This window comes from Hypoxylon fragiforme (assembly GCF_022984875.1).
Source record: "Hypoxylon fragiforme strain CBS 206.31 chromosome Unknown GGS25scaffold_7, whole genome shotgun sequence".
In the NCBI taxonomy this organism is placed as follows: Eukaryota; Fungi; Ascomycota; class Sordariomycetes; order Xylariales; family Hypoxylaceae; genus Hypoxylon; species Hypoxylon fragiforme.
The window spans coordinates 774,678-791,855 of record NW_026054762.1 but is presented as its reverse complement, the minus strand read 5'-3'; the positions used below and the strand labels follow the sequence as shown (position 1 = coordinate 791,855).

Below are 17,178 nucleotides of genomic sequence, written 5' to 3'. Positions count from 1 at the left end.
GTCATGATTTCGTAATTGGCTAGATAGAGAAACGCTGTCCTAGTTCGTAGCAGGCGAGAACTCAAGAAATTATACCAAGAGATGGATTTAGTCGATATATCTCGGAATGCCTGAAAGTTCTGCTTAGAAGACGAGGGAGTGCTTATGGCCTAATTGGGTAGTCAACAAATAGTGTAATTTCCTAATCTAGGTCGGATCACGCGGGTAGTGTGAGCTGATTTTCAAATATGATGAAATCGAAGAAGGTGGTAGTAATATTGAATCTAGGCGCGTGTGTCGTGAGTCGAAGTTGACGTCTGAACCTGAATTACGCCACCATTCGGTTTCATAGTGTCTGCTGACCTCTATTGAGTGTTCGTCATGATAGAACATACATGCCTTGTTTTAATAAGGATCTTATTGGTAAATATTATGAACGAGAAGAGCCATAAGCGTAAAAGAGAAATGACAATTTTCCATGATAGGACATCCGCTTGCCAAATATAGAAATGCTCAGGCGTAAATGCGTGATGCAGTACCGTAAAAAGTAAGAGGGAAGAGTTCGGTACTGGCAAGGGGTCACTGCAATGTGATCCAGATACAGTACGTACTGTCTGCAAAAAGTGAGCAATAAGAGCCAATACCAATACTTGACCTGTGGATATTTGATGCTTTGTACTCTGAGGATTAGACCGTGTCTATTCGTCGTCTTGAAAAAATGGGGCGTGTAAGTGAGGCGAACCATGCATCCCTTGTGTATGCACCTACCGGACCATAGTCGCATTTGAGACGAAGATATGGCGAGCCAGATGGCTTAGATACAAAGCTGCTAAAGCTTCTCCCGCACATATAGAGCGGTGTGAGCATCAAATATAGTAGAAGCTCTTCGGTAGTACCAGGCCCGTTATTTAGAACTCGGCCTTTAAGCTTGCGCGGTAGTTGCCGTTTGTCTCTCCCACATAAATAGCCCTCTTGGCCAACTTTTATAGTAATTTTTGATACCCCTTGAGCGATTCCCCCTTTGACCTGCTAAACTTCGAAATATGGCATCCATTCCTATGAACAAGTATTGGATCCCGCATCTAGACATCCACAAGAGGGTCATCACCCAAGAGCTTCAATATTATTTGGGGCCAGATGCCACCGTGAGACCGTACACTCGAGAAGTACGATGATCATCATGATCTTCCGCGAACAGTAGATTAACAGATCCTTCTAGGGAGAAGATGGATTCTTGATCACGACACCTGGGCCGTGTCTGACAGACGTAAGCAAGGTTAATGTGCCACGGCCCCTGCCGTGTTAACTCGCGTTTAGGAACAGATTGACGACATCTGCCTGAAATCCAAGGAAATGTGGGAGCGGCAGGCGGCAGCGCGCTCGCAATTGAATCCCGAGAAGCCGTTGAAACGCCCACTGCATCAACCAATTTTAATCTCCAAGGGCTCTGGGGAAGGGTCAAAACGCCGCGGAAAAGATCGAAGAGGCCACGTTTCTCGGCGACCATACGATGACAAAAAGGGAAGCGAGACATCCCGAAAGTGATATTTTGGGAAGCTTGCAAACTGTCTGGGGATGCGGCAGATCACCTGGGTACCCGATGTAACGAAATTGTGCCCGTCAGACAGAGCGAGAGCGTAACTCGCGAAGAACCCAAGCCATGCGTTCCACTGCGGAGAGGGATGTGGGCGAGCCTGTGTTGGTCGAGAATGGATTGTCTGAGATTGAAATCTGCAGGAGGAAGCCTCCATCCAGCGAGGGATTGCCATCTGGCATTGCTGAAGCCCCTGTGGATCCCGAGGTTGAAACACAATAGTTCAATGGTTGTCTGCACAGGCACTCAACTTTCCACAACAAGTCAAAGAAGCTTAAGCTCTTTTAGCTGTATCTAGTCCCAATTGGCTCGTACCGAGCATTTCACCCTATGGTTCTGTGCATGACATGCAGAAGCTGTGCAGATATATGGACCGTGCCATGTAGAGTCGAGAAAATTAGGTAGATATAAGGCTTGATATAGCCCCTTTCGTTTGTTCGGTCTGGTGGCCAATGAATTAGCTCGACTGATTAGCCAACGGCGTCAATGAAGTCCAAAGGCCACGGCCGGCCGAGAGCGGAGTATTGGTGAAGCGAGGTAGCACCGGAGATCGATCGGAGCATACATATCTCAAAGAGTAACTCCCTTAGGTTTTGCTGAGTTGGCACAAAGTTACTTGGTAGGGCCGCTGCAGTAACTCTTGGCATCGGCCGCCGAATGCTTGTAGTCCACTGATAACCTAGCCGGACCACCATCAGTATATTTGTATCAAGCAAAAGCTTTATACCCGGTGACACAAGTTACTAAACGATTAACAGCGCTACTAGTGATTTCCCATCTGGGTAATTCGGTTTGCAATCATATCTTCTTCTTTGAGTGTTGTGTTAGGTAGGCAGCATCTGGGGTTTGGGCAATGGCCTCTCAGCGCATTGCAATTAAGGTAGGCTGATAGTGATGGGTGATGAGCGACGCATGCTAATTCCATCACCATTTGAAGAGATTCCTGGAATACCTCCGCCGATTCGTTGGCAGTAGTGGCATTTGGGTGTCTTCCATTTCGGTTAATCAAGCTCAGAAATGAGTGTCGTCTCGTATGATGTAATATCTAAGTCCTCGGCAATCCAAAGAGCAAGAGCTTGAACTTCAACGGTGGCGGTAGAAAAATCCGTCGTCTTAAGTGGTCTCTGCTTGATAGATGTAATGCAGCCAATTACATGAACCCACTGACCGATATCAATATGTTCGAGTTTGAGACTCTCGAGAAGAAGCGTAACATTGACACCAACTTTGATATTGTTCTGCTTGGGAAAGTCGTGTTGAAGGGTCAATGTCGCTGAATGCGTTGAATATTCAGTTACGCTATGATAGTATTAGTGCATATAGGCTTCAGCTAAGAAGATCTAATAGGTGAAGTGAAGTTTAGGGCCTTTGTCCATTCATCTCTGAATTTGCAAGGCTGCATAGGTGTTATACGGTAGAAAGGTATGGAATTATACATAGAATCATAGGTAGACGAAGGAAGATTGCGTTCTTACCATCCTAGAAACCTAACCTTGTCCCATATATTTCTTGTACAGAGATTGGAAAGAAGGCATCGCACAGACGGAAGAGCAGCGCGGGACATTTGCTTAAAGGCTTGTGACTGTTGATGGAATGCCTTTTTACCATGCAATCATTGGTTTGAGGCGGATGTTAAATAGGTATCGTAAGTATAACGGTCAATTGATTGATAGCTTCACCTTACGTCCAAGTGCAAAGCAGTATGAAATAGTGAGAGAGCCTCGAAGGTAGTAGATATTTGGTGGTGCCTAGCTACATACAACGAGATGCAAATGTGCATGCATGTGTGTGAGATGTGAGATGTGAGAAATTGAGAATATATTATATATGTACATGGTACTTTTTAGTGCTTCTGGTCAACAATGAATGATTCAAGTTCATGTTAACTAATAATAAGCTTTTCCTTTGCTCGATTACATAATGCAATTGAAACCTTGAAGGTTATGAGTAATCCGGCAGAATATCGGAAAGGCCCTAAAAGGAATAAATAGAGGGAAAAAGAAGGTCAGGCGGCGTCACCTGTAAATTTTGGGCAGTTGAGGCGGGCCCACCTTATCCCCTTGTCGCCCATGTCGTTCCTTGTCACCTGCGCGGCGTCATCCAAAACCATATCACCTCTATCTCCATAATCTATTTATCTACCTGAATTAGTATCTCTAGTTGTACCCCGAGACCGAACCATTTTCATTGCATCTGCCTAGAGTTCAAATAATCTTGTGATAGCCAACATCACACTTTCCTCTTTTGATTATTCGCATCAACAACAAATCCCCCGCACTCTATACAACATCTTCTATCCTCCATCTTCCATCTTCCGTCTTCCGTCTTTCGTCTTTCGTCTTCTTGTCTTCTCGGTATCTCTAGACAGGCGACGTCATCTTCTTGACTGCGATCAACGACTACGATCAATTCTACCCCGCGATCGATATCGTATCGTCTATAACAGTTGCTGGATAAACCTTCTACCCGATCGGGATTCGTATATTACCCACGCCAAATCAACCTTGATCTCGATATCCATCTTTCCCATCACCATGTCTGGCGTCTGGGGCTGGTTTGGCGGCGGTGCTGCCCAGAAAAAGAAGGATAGTCCCAAAAATGCCATCCTCGGTCTTCGCGCGCAGCTAGATATGCTACAGAAACGTGAAAAGCATCTCATGACACAAATGGAAGAGCAGGACGCTATCGCGCGAAAGAACGTAAACACGAATAAGACTGGTGAGTGGTTCACAACATGGCATACTGACCCTGGCCCGAGCTGACGTGTACCCTTGATAGCTGCGAAGGCCGCTTTACGGAGGAAGAAGACGCATGAGCACAGCCTTGACCAGACGATATCGCAAATCGGAACCCTGGAGCAGCAAATTAACGCCATCGAATCGGCAAATATCAACCGAGAAACCCTGGCGGCGATGGAGAGAGCAGGAGACGCAATGAAGCATATCCATGGGAAGCTTACGCCCGAAAAAGTCGACGAAACTATGTATGTCCCCAAAGTAGAGTTTCCCGCATTGGTATTGTACATTGTAGCTTACGAGGATCAAACAGGGACAAAATACGAGAACAAAACGCGCTCAGCGAAGAAATCGTCAATGCCATCACGAGCAATCCGATCGGAGGAGAGCCCATTGACGAAGATGAACTGGAAGGCGAGCTCGAGGCGATGCAACAGGAACAGCTTGATCAGAAGATGCTCGAATCAGGTAGCGTGCCGGTATCAGATGCAATCCACAGAATGCCTGCTGTCGGAAACCAAGAAAGTAAGTTTATTTTGTCCACTGAAGCATATATTCACGAATGACTAACCTCTCAAAGTCAAAGGCAAGCCTCAGGCCATCGAAGAAGACGACGAAGAAGCCGAGCTCCGTAAACTCCAAGCAGAGATGGCAATGTGAAAGGTTAGCCAGTTTCAGTATCTACTTGCTCTTATATGCCGACAATGGCAGCATGGGATTTCAGTCTGGAATTGCGACAGCGGTGGTCCAAGAATGAGCGATTGCACGAGGGGAAGGCATTTGAGTTGCAGTCGGAATTTGGACCAGATCGTAGGGATCTGAACGAGGTGTCAGATGCATAGCAGTCCCCTTTTTGAGCCATATTTCCCCATTCCTGATTTCGGCGTTGGCGTTCTAAGACTTAGGTGTGCTTCGTTGGCGGTTATACATTTTCAACATGATCCGTTGGTCAATGAAGTATGTTCTAGTCTAGGTGCGCACATGAGTCTAATATACCATCGATGGTGCTAAACTAATTCAAAGACCCTCTATCGAATATATGGATGTCGGTGAATGATGTCGCTCGATTTTATAATCATGTAGAAGCTGACTGCGGTGTCCCTTACCAGGACTCCCCCTTAGCAGGCCATGTTAGGTAAGATCATAAGATTTAGTTAAACAAGTCACCGTAACGGCGAACCCCCTCTTCATATCTACATAGATATGTTGACACCTCAACTCGCGATGCTTTACGTAGTACCTCATACTCCTGTCTTTACGAAGCCTGTTCCCGCCTCCCTTTCCTTCTACTGATATACAATATCATCTCGGCTTACCAAATGTAGGTATACAATAACCCTCTTTCAGGAGTTTTTAGGATGAGCCAATTAATCTATAGCAACCCGTTATCTTCAATCCATACGAAATTTCTTCCAGTTGCTGGCCTTAGATATCACACCTAAAAAGAATCAATATTGAAATAGCTGAAGCGTGAAGTGGCAGCCACATCTTCCTAAACTTGCTATTGGTGCTGAGGAGTCTCTAAGGCATTAATCAGTCGCCCCTTTCATTCCTAAGTTGATTATATACTAGATGGCCAAGACTCCATATGTACATCACTCTTCTACTGGCACGCTACGTATCTATAAACGCCGAAAAGTGTTTTCTTCGAGTCCACCATCAGTCCTACGCAAATATATATCTTGTATCACCTACACGGGATACCACCTACAATCTGCAATCATGCGAGTTTCTATGTGACTTAAAGTGATAGGAGGCGCATGTGATGAACTCATGTGACAGTCTTCTCCTACATCGGAGCATCACATGTGGTAGATACTTATATAAGGCTACATCTACGACACCTCGCTCAGAATGGCTCTCTATTTCTTTATTTAAGCCATAAGGATCTCTTGCTTCGGCTTATACTAACGAAATTTCCCATAATCATGATTTATGTTACACTCTTTCCAAGGTCAAGGGGGAGGTTATCCATTATAAATTCGTCGGTGAAAGGTCCAGATTAAGAGATCGCCAATTATCTCCATGAGGTTCTCAAATCACTCTAAATACTATGAGTGTGCAATTGACATAGAATGTTCGCGTACTGTAGGTCACTAGTTATCGAAAGACGTGACAAGTCACAAGTCACAAGTCACAAGTCAAATGCTACTACCGCGAAAAGAAAGAATGGGACAGCACAAGAGAGAGCGTTGTATTAGTAAAGGAAACCCCCAGAAAGGAAGCATCCTTCAGCTGGAGAAGAAGTCATCTGAAGATCTCAACTCTTGAAGGAGTGCAGGAAGTCACCCATGACAAGACCTAATATACCGAGTGTGAAGACCAAAACTGCCAAACACACACACACACACACACACACACAAACAAAAAAGGAGTCATATTCGTGAGCATTGGAGTTTCCGTAGAGAAAGATACTGCCAAATCCATCAGGACTTGGAGCCACTAAGCTGGCTATGAGAGAAATGTTGGATCCATAGGAAAAGTCAGCCTTAGCTAGATTCTGACTGACTGCTGAGAGCACGCGACGCGTATGTATATGAGGTAAGAAGGCATTCTTCCACCCCTTCTCTTTAACATAAATAGAACGTAAGTGCCTAGTATCAATATAGTTATTCTTCGCAGTATACATCCTAGCTTATACCTAGCTCAGGTTCAGTACCAGGCTTTTATCACTCAGTGCAAGACCTCTAACCACGGGATGGACCCTGACAAAAAGCCATGTAGGTATGGGCCATTAACGCTCACGGTAAAGGTTATGCCACGAGCTTTAGAGATGTGATAATGCCTTCAGCAGATAAATACGAAAGGCTCGTTGAGTATCCTTGACTGGATGGCAGCCTTGAATCATTCTAGCTGTCTAGAAAAGTGAAGAAAAATCATTAGAACACAAAGGAGCACCGAGGCCTGCCAGGAAGGCCATTAGCTGCAAGCCATTATCGTCTCCCTCCCCCGCTCTGTACTCAATGCTGGATACGGAGATCTCGTTCGCGCTGGGCTAACGCTACCTTGAGCATTTCTATTCTGCGTTTCCTTGCGGTTCCTCTAGTGCTGTGCTTCCAGATATCTAATCTCTATGCGAAGCTCTGCGACAGTCACTGAAAAGCCTCGTGATGGTTATTATATGTATGTAAAGTGAGTCCCAGGGGGTAGTAATATATGAAAGTATATGAGGCGCTCTTCGACTCCGGAGTACAATGAAGCTACGTAGGTATCGGTGAAGATAGGATAAAGGGATATGGTACCCTGTTCTACTATAGGGGTAAGTCAAGTCTTCCGTGCTTAGTTCATAGTTGGCAAAACTGACGGGTCCCATCTCTCCATACCATAGGGTGAATATGATGATATAGAGACGCAATAACTATTACAGGGTGCATATATCATGTCAGTACCTAGGAAGTCGGGCCAAAAAGTCAAGCTTATGATAACCTTTCCGCGAATCGTAGTTGGAGCTTTTCTGATAACAGCTGGCAAATGCTGGCGTCGTGCCCCTATTCAGGGCCAAGATACATGCGTGGCAAGCAGTATGTGCATATAACACAGTATTCAAACTACGCCTGGGTCATCTCAAAGCATTTGGTGAATACTTGAGTCGCGGAATACACGATCATTATCAAGGTATGATGTAGGTTGAGTTTACTTATCGTAAATTTGCTCGTAACAAGCCCCACTCTCAACTATTCCTCTGGAGACTAGCAACCAGATACCTACTTAGAAAAATCCTCAAAACCATACGGGTATCTATGGGGCATCCCCCTTTTATGCTTGTGGACCTCTGTCCTGACAGCCCTCTGATGGTTCTTGTCCCTAGTCATATCATCCCCGAAAACCAGTTCAGAATCCAGAAGACTCAGAACAGCATCGTTATTATGCGGGGATCTCTAACGTGCTTCTGGAGACAATAGGGGCTACATATATACGTAGTCTTCTCTACTCTAGCTAGCCCCCGAGTAGACACATGGCAACACAGAAATAAGGACCTGTCTACCTGTCCCGGACGAAATATGAGGGGCTTTTACTATCAGGTTGTTGAGAAACTCTCACCTGTGTCCAGAGTGAGTTTCCACACCTGGACCACACCTGGCAGCCTACCGATTGGACACAACATGTAGGGCTGAGTGGATGTAAAGTGATCATCCCCTAGCTCTCTCTCTGCTGGAAAGTGGATAAAGCCTCAGTCTCTAGTTTCTTTGCATCTCTTGGTTCCCCACCATAACTGTTTGATTGGAGACTACGGAATCTGCAGTGCAGATTCGCGGAGACTTCTATGTAAACTCTATTCGACAAGAGAAGCTTGAGTGGAGATAAAGAGTACGATGGTAGGATTTCGTTGTCTTGGTATGTGGATACCTACCTGCATTATAGCTAACGTTTCTATATAGCTCAACAACATTATACCAAAATCGAACCGAAGGGGGTAATGCTATAATATTGGCCACCATCAAACGCTTATTAGTGGCAGAGTGAAGTTGAACCCCACTGATATAGTTATAGCTACAAGCCATAAGCTACTCAAATAGAGGATTAACTACCCTGCCACTCCATCTGCATCCTCCCCGCCCTCTCGGTATTGGTTATAGTCAAGCCCCCCTGAAAGCGAAGACTTCATCGTCAGGGGTTAGCTACTTAGGTAGACAAGAAATACGATATAGTGGTTTCCACGAGGAGACTAAGGCTGCGGTCAAGATATCCAGTAGTCTTACGGGATTGTTGACGTACCTTACATCATATATCCCGCTACGTGCTCCCCACCAGAAGCCCTAGCACTACCAAAGTATGAAATAGCCAGACAGACTGTTATTCAGAGCATAAGAATGATGAGTAAAAGGATGACTGAGAGAGCCCAAGAGTCCACTTTGGGCTATGTTATGAGACGTGGCTCGGCGACGCACGAAAGAGCATACCGAGGAGAGAGAAGCAAAAAGGGAAAGACCAAAATTATAATCAGGTGGGGTTTGAGGTAAAGAAGCCTTATTATTTCGTGATATCTTTGTGTTACTGTGCCTCTCAATATAGGCCTCTGCATACCTAGTACCTAATGACCAGGGGACCAACAACCATCAGGCAACGGGGCCCAGGCTAGCTTGCCCTAACTAGTTCCATGGTACGACTGAATGGTGTTTTTCTCGAAAAAAAAAATGATGAAAGTCTAGGAAGTTATCCTAAAGCCGTTGGTTAGGTCTCAATGGCTCTGGTAGTCCCATGTGTCTAGGTTAAAGGGCTGTGCTATCTGGTCCAGTGAGCCTTGAGAGCTGATATCTTTACCCACTAGGTAGCTATCATCAATTCATCATCATTGGGGGGTTGGGATGGTCGTGGGTATTTCGGGCAGTGTGGAATCTACTTAATTCACACCTACTTCTATTCATGAATATATACTTGAACTAATCCTGTCAAGTTAGGCCGTAATACCTCAGAGCCTACCTACCTAGGTAGATAACATAGGTATTGGGCGATTCCCATAATAATAGGGATAATTAATACATGCATGAATGAATGCTGTTGGGATAAACTAATGTAGTTTAATTCGAATACATTTCCAATGAGCGCTGTAGATTTGCCAAATAATGCATATTGACATCTTGATGCAAGGAAGCTGTCTAAACGTTGGATAGGGGGGAAAGGTAAGGGATGTAGGGAGGGGGAAGGGAGGGGATCTGGCAGTGGAGGCTCTAAAAACCAAGCGGCCCGAGCTTATGTAAGTGATAAGGTATTTTGTACATTAACTAGAATTCCTAGCATTCGACCACACGTGATATTTTATCGATAGGCTTACTCTGTAAAACACCTCGTCGATCGGCTGATCAATTTAATTCATCTTTTTTATTTGTCAATCTAATCACGTCTTCCGACTGAGAAGCACTCATCACTCGTCAATATCATCTTACTACTATGTCGCGTTACATTATTTCGTACTTGCCGTCCGGCCAGGTGGGAGAGGCCCTTCAATTAAAGCGAACGGCTGAGCGATAAGACCAGAGATCTTGTCCGGTTGTTAATCCAATTATGCTTCCTCAATATCTCACAATATCTCTCTCCGCGTCCTCTCCACGTCCGCCCCACCAAATGGTTGGTTGTCGTGGCTAGATCAAGGCCTCAAGTTAGAAAGTGAAGCCAACGAAGACGTCCACGTTGCACACGACACTATTATCGGCATCATGCAATCTGCATAATCTGCAGCTGATGCTGTCGGTTGGGCGGGTTTACCCACCTGCGGCCAATCCAGGGACCACATACATACATCCAGGACTTTTAGATACTTTGCCTCTCGCATCGTTTCACCCTCAAAACATGCACACCTAGCAAGTATCTATATGTAAATACAAAGTTGTATAATGTACCTAGTACTGGGGAAAGGGAGACAGATGCCCCGGGAGGGTATGTTGAAGCCCAATGGTTTTGATTTGAGGCGTTGTCGCCCGTTATCATCCTGAACAAGTGGTCATGCATCATGCTGTCAAACTTCAACCTTCACCTCTCCCACCTCGCCATTTATGGAACTTTTTATGCGTGGGTTTCTGTCTGACCCATTATGTTGGATTGTAGCCCCTATCAGCTGTTGGGCCGCTACTAGCTTCCTTGTCGAGCTATCTATCTCGTTGCCCTTCACTCGGTACTACTACAAGTCGTAGAGATGGCGATTGACTGCCTTAGATCCAGATCTGTCTCAAACCTAGCCCAACCAACTCCGCGACGTGGCGCCAATGCTGTCGTGTCTGTCGGTAGCTCCTGGAGCACGATATGGGTCACAAGAGCTTGACATCTTTCTCCACTTCGACATATTCCCGCCGTGGGGTGTGTCCCATCCAAGTAGCTCCTCTTGAGAATCTATGTAGTCAATCAGACATCTTACATCGCCTCCCGGTCCGACCAAACGTCATCCACCGTTCCGAGCTCGCATTGAGAGAATTCTTTTACGCTCCATATGCCCATCTTTTGTCCACTCAATTCGTGTTCCTGACACCCATTATCCAAACCGTAACCCTATCTAGAGGTAGAGCCTGCATTGAATTGTCCATCAACTAAAGGAGTTTCCCAAGTTTCATACAGAACGGATATCCAAATAACTGGGAGTATCAGCTCGCGGTCCAATTATCTAACACAACTGCTGCAAATACCCGCATTATAGTTGTCACTTTGCATAACTTAGGAGATAATTGGAATGTCCCATCAAGTCGTTGGTGGGGCCTAATTCCTGTTAACCAAACGGAGCATGTCAAATCAAGAAGGAATCGCATTTTGTCCCTTTCGGAGCGATCCAATTGGAAATGTTCAAGTAGCTGACTTCTCAAACATACAATATCTTCAGCCTGAAGGTCCAGACGAAGAAGTTGCATACTCAGGTACACGAGCTAGACCATATCTGATATATCTGCGCTAATATGACCTGTAGCTGGAGACATTGCACCAAAGCTAAATGATGTAAATGAAGACCAATCCCAACAGAGAATATATTTAAAGCCTCCGTTACCGAAATCTCCACCCCCAGTGAAACCACACAAGGTGAAGACTGAAAAGCCTGACAAGCCCGACAAGCCTGCTCCAGCAGCGCCCAAGCCAGTGAAAGACTCCAGTACCGAGCTTACGGGGAGGGCGAGGAAGAAAGCTAAGAAGAGAGAAAAGGACAAAGAAAAGAAGAAAGTCAAAAGCAAGACTGACGATGCAGTGAGGGGTATGGAAGAATCAACCGCCAAACAGCCGGAGCCCGAACAGCCGCCGGAAGCTCATGTAGCCCCGGAAGAGCCCTCGCTTAAGGCTGAGGCTGAGGCTACTGAATCAAAGGATGTACCGACGTCCACTCATCCAGCCGACCAAAAACCTGTCGTGACTGAGACGAATAAAGAAACTAAGAGTGATACTGAGTCGAAACCTAAATCTGACAGTCCAAATAAAGACGATGAAATCAAGGAGGCATCACAAAATAGTATTTCATCAGATGCCGCACCAACTCACGACTCTTCAGATCCGCCAGTTCCAGAACAGCCGAATGAACCAGCAGCCTCAGAACCTACCCAGAAAACTGTGGATGCACCAGCTACAACCGAAACACTAGACGATATTAAAGCTGCATCAAGCGATAAACAGGTGGAATCTGAAATAACTCCAGAGCCTGTGAAAGATGCCGATAGCGCCGCTGCCAACGATACTGCATCAGCCGAGTCTGCAACTGAAACTTGCTCCAAGGTGCTGAGCGGAAAAGAGGCGCAAGAAGGGGCAAGTCAGTTAACAGAAGAGGCTACAACCTCGCTACCTAAAGAGCTGGAGAATATTCACGATGATATACAACCCGGGGCACTCGAGGCGCCAGGAAAGGTTGAAGAATCTGTAAGTTCACTCACTCTGTACTTGTTCTGTGGGGAGGAAGCCTGCTTTGCCCCAATTTCCAAGCCACTTGACGACATTTCCGGCAAGCTAATAGTACCATGAAGATGTTACTAACAACTCACTATAAGGTACCACCAAGAGGAGAAAGTGAATCTCCAAAGCCGAAAGATCCTAATGCCCCTGTGGATGAACAACCCGATGTTAATACAGGTGACCAGTCTTCTGTCGAGGCTCCTGTTTTTAGCGAGGGAGTTTCGGGCACTGCCGTAGAGTCTCAAGGTCCAGTTGCAGCAGAAGATACTAAACCGACTGAGCCTGTCTTAGACTCAGCTACGTCCAATGAGGAGGGTGATACTAATGAAACTACTGCCAGTGAGGTGGAGCCACAAAGCGAGACTGCTCCCAAGACGGTAGATAAGCCCGTTGCTGAAGCGGACCTCGAAAAGAGCTCTGAGAATAAAGAGGTAAAAGATGTACCCGATGTCACCGACTTATCCCCTGAACAAAAGCCTGCTCAGACTGAAAGCCATGTCGAAAGTAATGAGTCTTCAAGTACAGCGGCTGACGATGCGACTGCTGCCCCGGAGCTCCAGACTCCCCCCGAAGAGCCAAAGGAAGAGCCGCGTACCGAGCCAGCCCAGCTGGCGACTGAACCAACTGAGTTACCTGCCGCATCGGACGAGGCCGCGAGTGATCCGGCTGAATCTAATACACACTCTGAAAAGCAGACCGCTGATGTTGCTCAGCCGGACTCAGCTGCAGAGAAAAGTATACCAGACCCGGATCAGTCAAATGATTCTCCGATTACGAAACCCCCCACCCCCACAGCCACAGGCGGAGAAGCGAATGAGTTAGCTGCCGAGACTTCTGAAACAACTACTGAGATCAAGCCTCCTGACGATGATTCCAAAACACACGACGACAACAAGACTCAACATACAGTTAAAGACAGCGCAACAAAAGATGAGTCGGATCATACTCCTGTTTCTGAGGCCAGTGAAACATCGGACGAGCCACTTACAAATGTTGAAGCGCCAAAAGAAGTTGTCAAATCAGAGGAGTTGGCAGACACACAGAAGTCAGAACCGGAGTCTAATGATTCTACAAAGGATGACAAGGTTTCCGAAGAACAACCCACTGTGGGTTCCGGCGAAGTGCTAGCCGATGAACCTCTCGCTGCCGATGCTAGCAAAGATACGGAAAATTCCAGTGACGCCCCGGAGCACGAAGCAAAAACGAGCGAGGTCAGCCCCACAGTTCAAGAGGTAGCCGGTGATGGGACTGAGCAAAGTGTTGCTGAAGCGACCGATGAAAAGACTGACAAAGAGGCTGCCGATGCCCCTGTACCACCCCAAACGGCCTCGGCGCTGCCAGAGCCAGCGGAGAAAGAGGAGGAAACTGTAGCCTCTGCCGTTGCTCCTGAGGAAACTACTACTGCAACGCAATCTAGCGGCACCGAAGGATCCGTTGCCCCTGAAGGTATTGCTAGCGAACAAACTATCCCTGAAGAGCAGTCTTTCACTACGGAAAAGTCTCTCGATGATACCTCGGAATCTGCCACCCAAGAATCCGCTGCCGAAGAAATTCCTGCCGAAGTTGCCGACCAAGACCCTGATAAGAAGGAAATCGCCGTACCGGAAACCGCTGCCAGTACTGCGGAACCTATACCTGAAGCTGCTGTCGCCAATGAAGAAGCTTCCAGTAGGCAGCCTACTGTTGAGTCCCAGGCACCTGCCGCTCAGGAGCCAGTCAAGGAAAGCACTCCTGTTGATACAAATCCGGAAGAGTCAACTACTCAGGAAGATCCAGCTACCAAGGAGCCGACAGTCGATGAGCAGGCTACTTCAGAGGAGTCTTCAGCTGGCTCTAACGCACCTATCACTCAAGAGCAAACCGAGGAGAAAGTTCCCACGGAAAATGTTTCAGATCAGCCCAATCCTACCGAAGAGGCCGGTGATACCAAGGCTCCCGCTTCTGAGCACATTGTTCCTGAAACACCCACTACTAAGGACGATGTTGCTATTGAAGAGACATCTAAAGTCTCTGAAGAGCCTGCACCTCAAGAAATTGCCGCAAACCCTGTTGACAAGTCGGAGGAAAATGCTACTGATATCAATAAAGTGGCACCGGTTGCCTCTCTAGAATCGGAAGTCGAGACCACCACATCTGACACTGGCGCACATGGATATAGTGAGGATGGTGTTACTCCTACTACAGCTGTTGAACCCAAGCCTACGGAGGAACCCGTTAAAGAACCTTCTCAGACGGAAGACGTCCAGACAGCACCCGAACCATCAGAAACGGCCAATATTAGTGAAGCAGCTGACGCTACCGAGGTTGCAGTGCCTGAGAGCGTGCCCGAAATTAAGTCAGAAGATGCAAAGGATTCCCAAGACTCGGTAGAAGACGGGAAGGCAGCAGATATCAAAGAGGCGCCTGTGGCTCAATCGCCTGAACATACAGGGACAGACCAGGGAGGAAGTAACGAAACCCAAGCTTCCCCAGAGCAGGCGCCAGCGGACGAACAGGTATCTACGGAAGATCAAGAATCTTCCGAGAAGCAAGCGGCTGCCGAGAATGATGCGCCCATCGTTGAGCAACCTATCACGGAGGTGCCAGTAGAGGAGCCCGCAGCCTCGAAGGGGGTACCTCCTCAAGAGGATGCTGTCGAAGATCACACTATGGTAGAACACGTGTCGGCCGAAGCACAGGCCCCAGTGCAAGAAGAGACGAACACGTCGGAACAATCTGTTGTCACACCCGAGGAAGAAGGAAAGTCTCCTGCAGATGGACCAGTAAGTTCAGAAGAGAGTTCGCCAGAAGCAGCCCAAGAAGAGCAGAAACTAGCAGAAGCGCCAGAGCAAACAGAAGAACAGATCCCAGCAGAGGTACTGAAGCCAGAGACAGCTCCAGAAGAGAAAGAGGTTGTACAAGAGCAAGTAGCTACGGAGGAGCACATACCCTCAGGTGAAGACGCAATAGAGACTGAACAAGCCCCTGCAGCAAAGGAAGTTACAACTGCTGTTACTAGTTCCGAGGATCAAACAAAGGAGGCCGTTCCTGACGTGGCTAATCATGTTGCCAACAAGCCGAGCGAGTCTGGCAATCCCGCAGAGGATAGCACTCCGGTCGATGTTTCTAAGACCGAGGCGTCTCCTGACGGAACTACCGACGAGCCCTCTCATCAAGAGCCCGAGAAGGTAGAGGTGTCAGCAAATTCACTACCTGAGCCTGAAAAGCTGGAAGCTGCTGAGGCTAGCCAGGAAACTCCTGCGGAGGAGCCTTCCGTAGTAGAGCAGAAGGCGGACGTTGCTGAGAACAAAAAGGAGTCTGTTCCCGTGGAAGCGCCTCCTATCACGGAAGTTGCGACGCCAGCGGTTGATGCATCGCCCACAGATCCTAGCGTAAGTCTATTTTTTTTTCGACCTTGATCAGTTAACCTCCTCTTCTCTTCGACATTTATCTTCATTATGTCCATTATACAATCGTGAATTAATGAGACTAATTGTTGGCATTATAGGCTGAAACCGGCAAGAAGGCCGATGTTACAACGCCAAAGGAAGACGAGCCAGTAACAGTCATTCCGGCGGAAGCGCCCGTTGTTGAAACCAGCAGTGGCGAGCCCATCACTGAGTCAGTTGCTGTCGAGCCTTCCGCAAAGGAAACTGAAAAGGCCCTCGAGTCTACTGAGGGGGTCGTGGGGGAGACTACCGCGGAGCCTACTGCCGACGTGAAGGAAGCTACTTCCGAACCAGCCACTGAGGGACCTGCCGATGCACCGCCTCCTACGCCGCCTGATACGCTGCCTGCTACTGTTGAGGTTATTCCTGACGAGAATACTGCCGACCAGAAGGCTCTGGACGACAAGGGGGACGACGAGAAAGAGCCTATCGAGAACAAGCCTGTCGAAGAAGTGGCCGAAGAGAAGGCTGTTGTTGAAGAACCTACTGCAACAACCGACGCTAGCGAGGGAGGGTCTACCCCCCAAGTTACGACTACCGAGGACCCAATTCCCAAACCCGCTGAAAAGTCCGAGGAAGTGGCTTCTGTTGAGAAATCTGAAGTTCAAGAAGTGCCCGCCGAAGTTACTACGGAGTCGGCCCCGGAGCCCACGCCCGAGCCACCGACTGCCGTAGAACCACCGGTTGTAGAGACGTCCACTCCCGAAGAACCTAGTGTGCCGGTTGCTGAGGAAGTTACAACGGCAGAAGCCCCGCAAGTAGTAGCACCTGCTATTGAAGCTACCGCCGGAGAGTCTACAGCTGAAGCACCAGCTGAAGTACCGGTCGAGGCACCAGTCATAGAAGAGCCTTCTAAGGAGCCTTCTACCGAGACCCATCCAGAGGTAACTGCTACCGAGGACAGCGCAGTGGAATCAAGTAGCGGACAGCACGTCGCCAAGGAAACACTTGAAGAAACAGCTGTTTCTCAAGTACAAGATGAAAAGGTCACAGAGAAAGATTCCGGTGATCATCATCCTGTGGAGGCTCCCGCCCAAGAAGCAATTGCCAATCGATCTGCTCCAGAAGCGACACTGCCCAAAGAAGA

The 17,178-nt window shown here is 47.5% G+C and overlaps 4 protein-coding genes across 4 annotated transcripts; 3 read left to right on the top strand and 1 right to left on the bottom strand.

Annotated features, from left to right (window-relative positions):
- Positions 1 to 893: 893 nt before the first annotated feature.
- GGS25DRAFT_358958 (uncharacterized protein) lies at positions 894 to 1,784 on the top strand. Its single transcript, XM_049258113.1, has 3 exons — positions 894 to 1,145; positions 1,199 to 1,246; positions 1,297 to 1,784. Exons 1-3 carry the CDS (start codon positions 1,023 to 1,025, stop codon positions 1,522 to 1,524), a joined length of 399 nt encoding a protein of 132 aa, XP_049114510.1. The 5' UTR covers positions 894 to 1,022; the 3' UTR covers positions 1,525 to 1,784.
- A 637-nt stretch (positions 1,785 to 2,421) lies between these two features.
- On the bottom strand, positions 2,422 to 3,229 carry GGS25DRAFT_358933 (CST complex subunit Ten1). The gene is made up of 2 exons (XM_049258112.1): positions 3,049 to 3,229; positions 2,422 to 2,872 (listed from the first exon to the last, which is right to left on the bottom strand). The coding sequence occupies exons 1-2, from the start codon at positions 3,135 to 3,137 to the stop codon at positions 2,575 to 2,577; spliced, it is 387 nt and encodes a 128-aa protein (XP_049114509.1). The 5' UTR covers positions 3,138 to 3,229; the 3' UTR covers positions 2,422 to 2,574.
- A 381-nt stretch (positions 3,230 to 3,610) lies between these two features.
- On the top strand, positions 3,611 to 5,324 carry GGS25DRAFT_498321 (vacuolar-sorting protein SNF7). Its single transcript, XM_049261689.1, has 4 exons — positions 3,611 to 4,291; positions 4,352 to 4,556; positions 4,622 to 4,833; positions 4,889 to 5,324. Exons 1-4 carry the CDS (start codon positions 4,108 to 4,110, stop codon positions 4,966 to 4,968), a joined length of 681 nt encoding a protein of 226 aa, XP_049114508.1. The 5' UTR covers positions 3,611 to 4,107; the 3' UTR covers positions 4,969 to 5,324.
- A 6,101-nt stretch (positions 5,325 to 11,425) lies between these two features.
- GGS25DRAFT_358866 (uncharacterized protein) lies at positions 11,426 to 13,351 on the top strand. The gene is made up of 4 exons (XM_049258111.1): positions 11,426 to 11,648; positions 11,699 to 12,630; positions 12,735 to 13,094; positions 13,157 to 13,351. Exons 1-4 carry the CDS (start codon positions 11,519 to 11,521, stop codon positions 13,169 to 13,171), a joined length of 1,437 nt encoding a protein of 478 aa, XP_049114507.1. The 5' UTR covers positions 11,426 to 11,518; the 3' UTR covers positions 13,172 to 13,351.
- The last annotated feature ends 3,827 nt before the right edge of the window (positions 13,352 to 17,178 follow it).

Coding starts and splice junctions, on each gene's coding strand:
- GGS25DRAFT_358958 (XM_049258113.1), top strand. CDS start 1,023: ATGGCATCCATTCCTATGAACAAGTATTGGATCCCGCATCTAGACATC. Junction 1,146..1,198: donor TGAGACCGTACACTCGAGAA/GTACGATGATCA, acceptor AGATCCTTCTAG/GGAGAAGATGGATTCTTGAT. Junction 1,247..1,296: donor CTGGGCCGTGTCTGACAGAC/GTAAGCAAGGTT, acceptor ACTCGCGTTTAG/GAACAGATTGACGACATCTG.
- GGS25DRAFT_358933 (XM_049258112.1), bottom strand. CDS start 3,137: ATGTCCCGCGCTGCTCTTCCGTCTGTGCGATGCCTTCTTTCCAATCTC. Junction 2,873..3,048: donor AAGGTTAGGTTTCTAGGATG/GTAAGAACGCAA, acceptor ATACTATCATAG/CGTAACTGAATATTCAACGC.
- GGS25DRAFT_498321 (XM_049261689.1), top strand. CDS start 4,108: ATGTCTGGCGTCTGGGGCTGGTTTGGCGGCGGTGCTGCCCAGAAAAAG. Junction 4,292..4,351: donor CGTAAACACGAATAAGACTG/GTGAGTGGTTCA, acceptor TACCCTTGATAG/CTGCGAAGGCCGCTTTACGG. Junction 4,557..4,621: donor GAAAAAGTCGACGAAACTAT/GTATGTCCCCAA, acceptor AGGATCAAACAG/GGACAAAATACGAGAACAAA.
- GGS25DRAFT_358866 (XM_049258111.1), top strand. CDS start 11,519: ATGTCAAATCAAGAAGGAATCGCATTTTGTCCCTTTCGGAGCGATCCA. Junction 11,649..11,698: donor CGAAGAAGTTGCATACTCAG/GTACACGAGCTA, acceptor TATGACCTGTAG/CTGGAGACATTGCACCAAAG. Junction 12,631..12,734: donor CAGGAAAGGTTGAAGAATCT/GTAAGTTCACTC, acceptor AGTACCATGAAG/ATGTTACTAACAACTCACTA.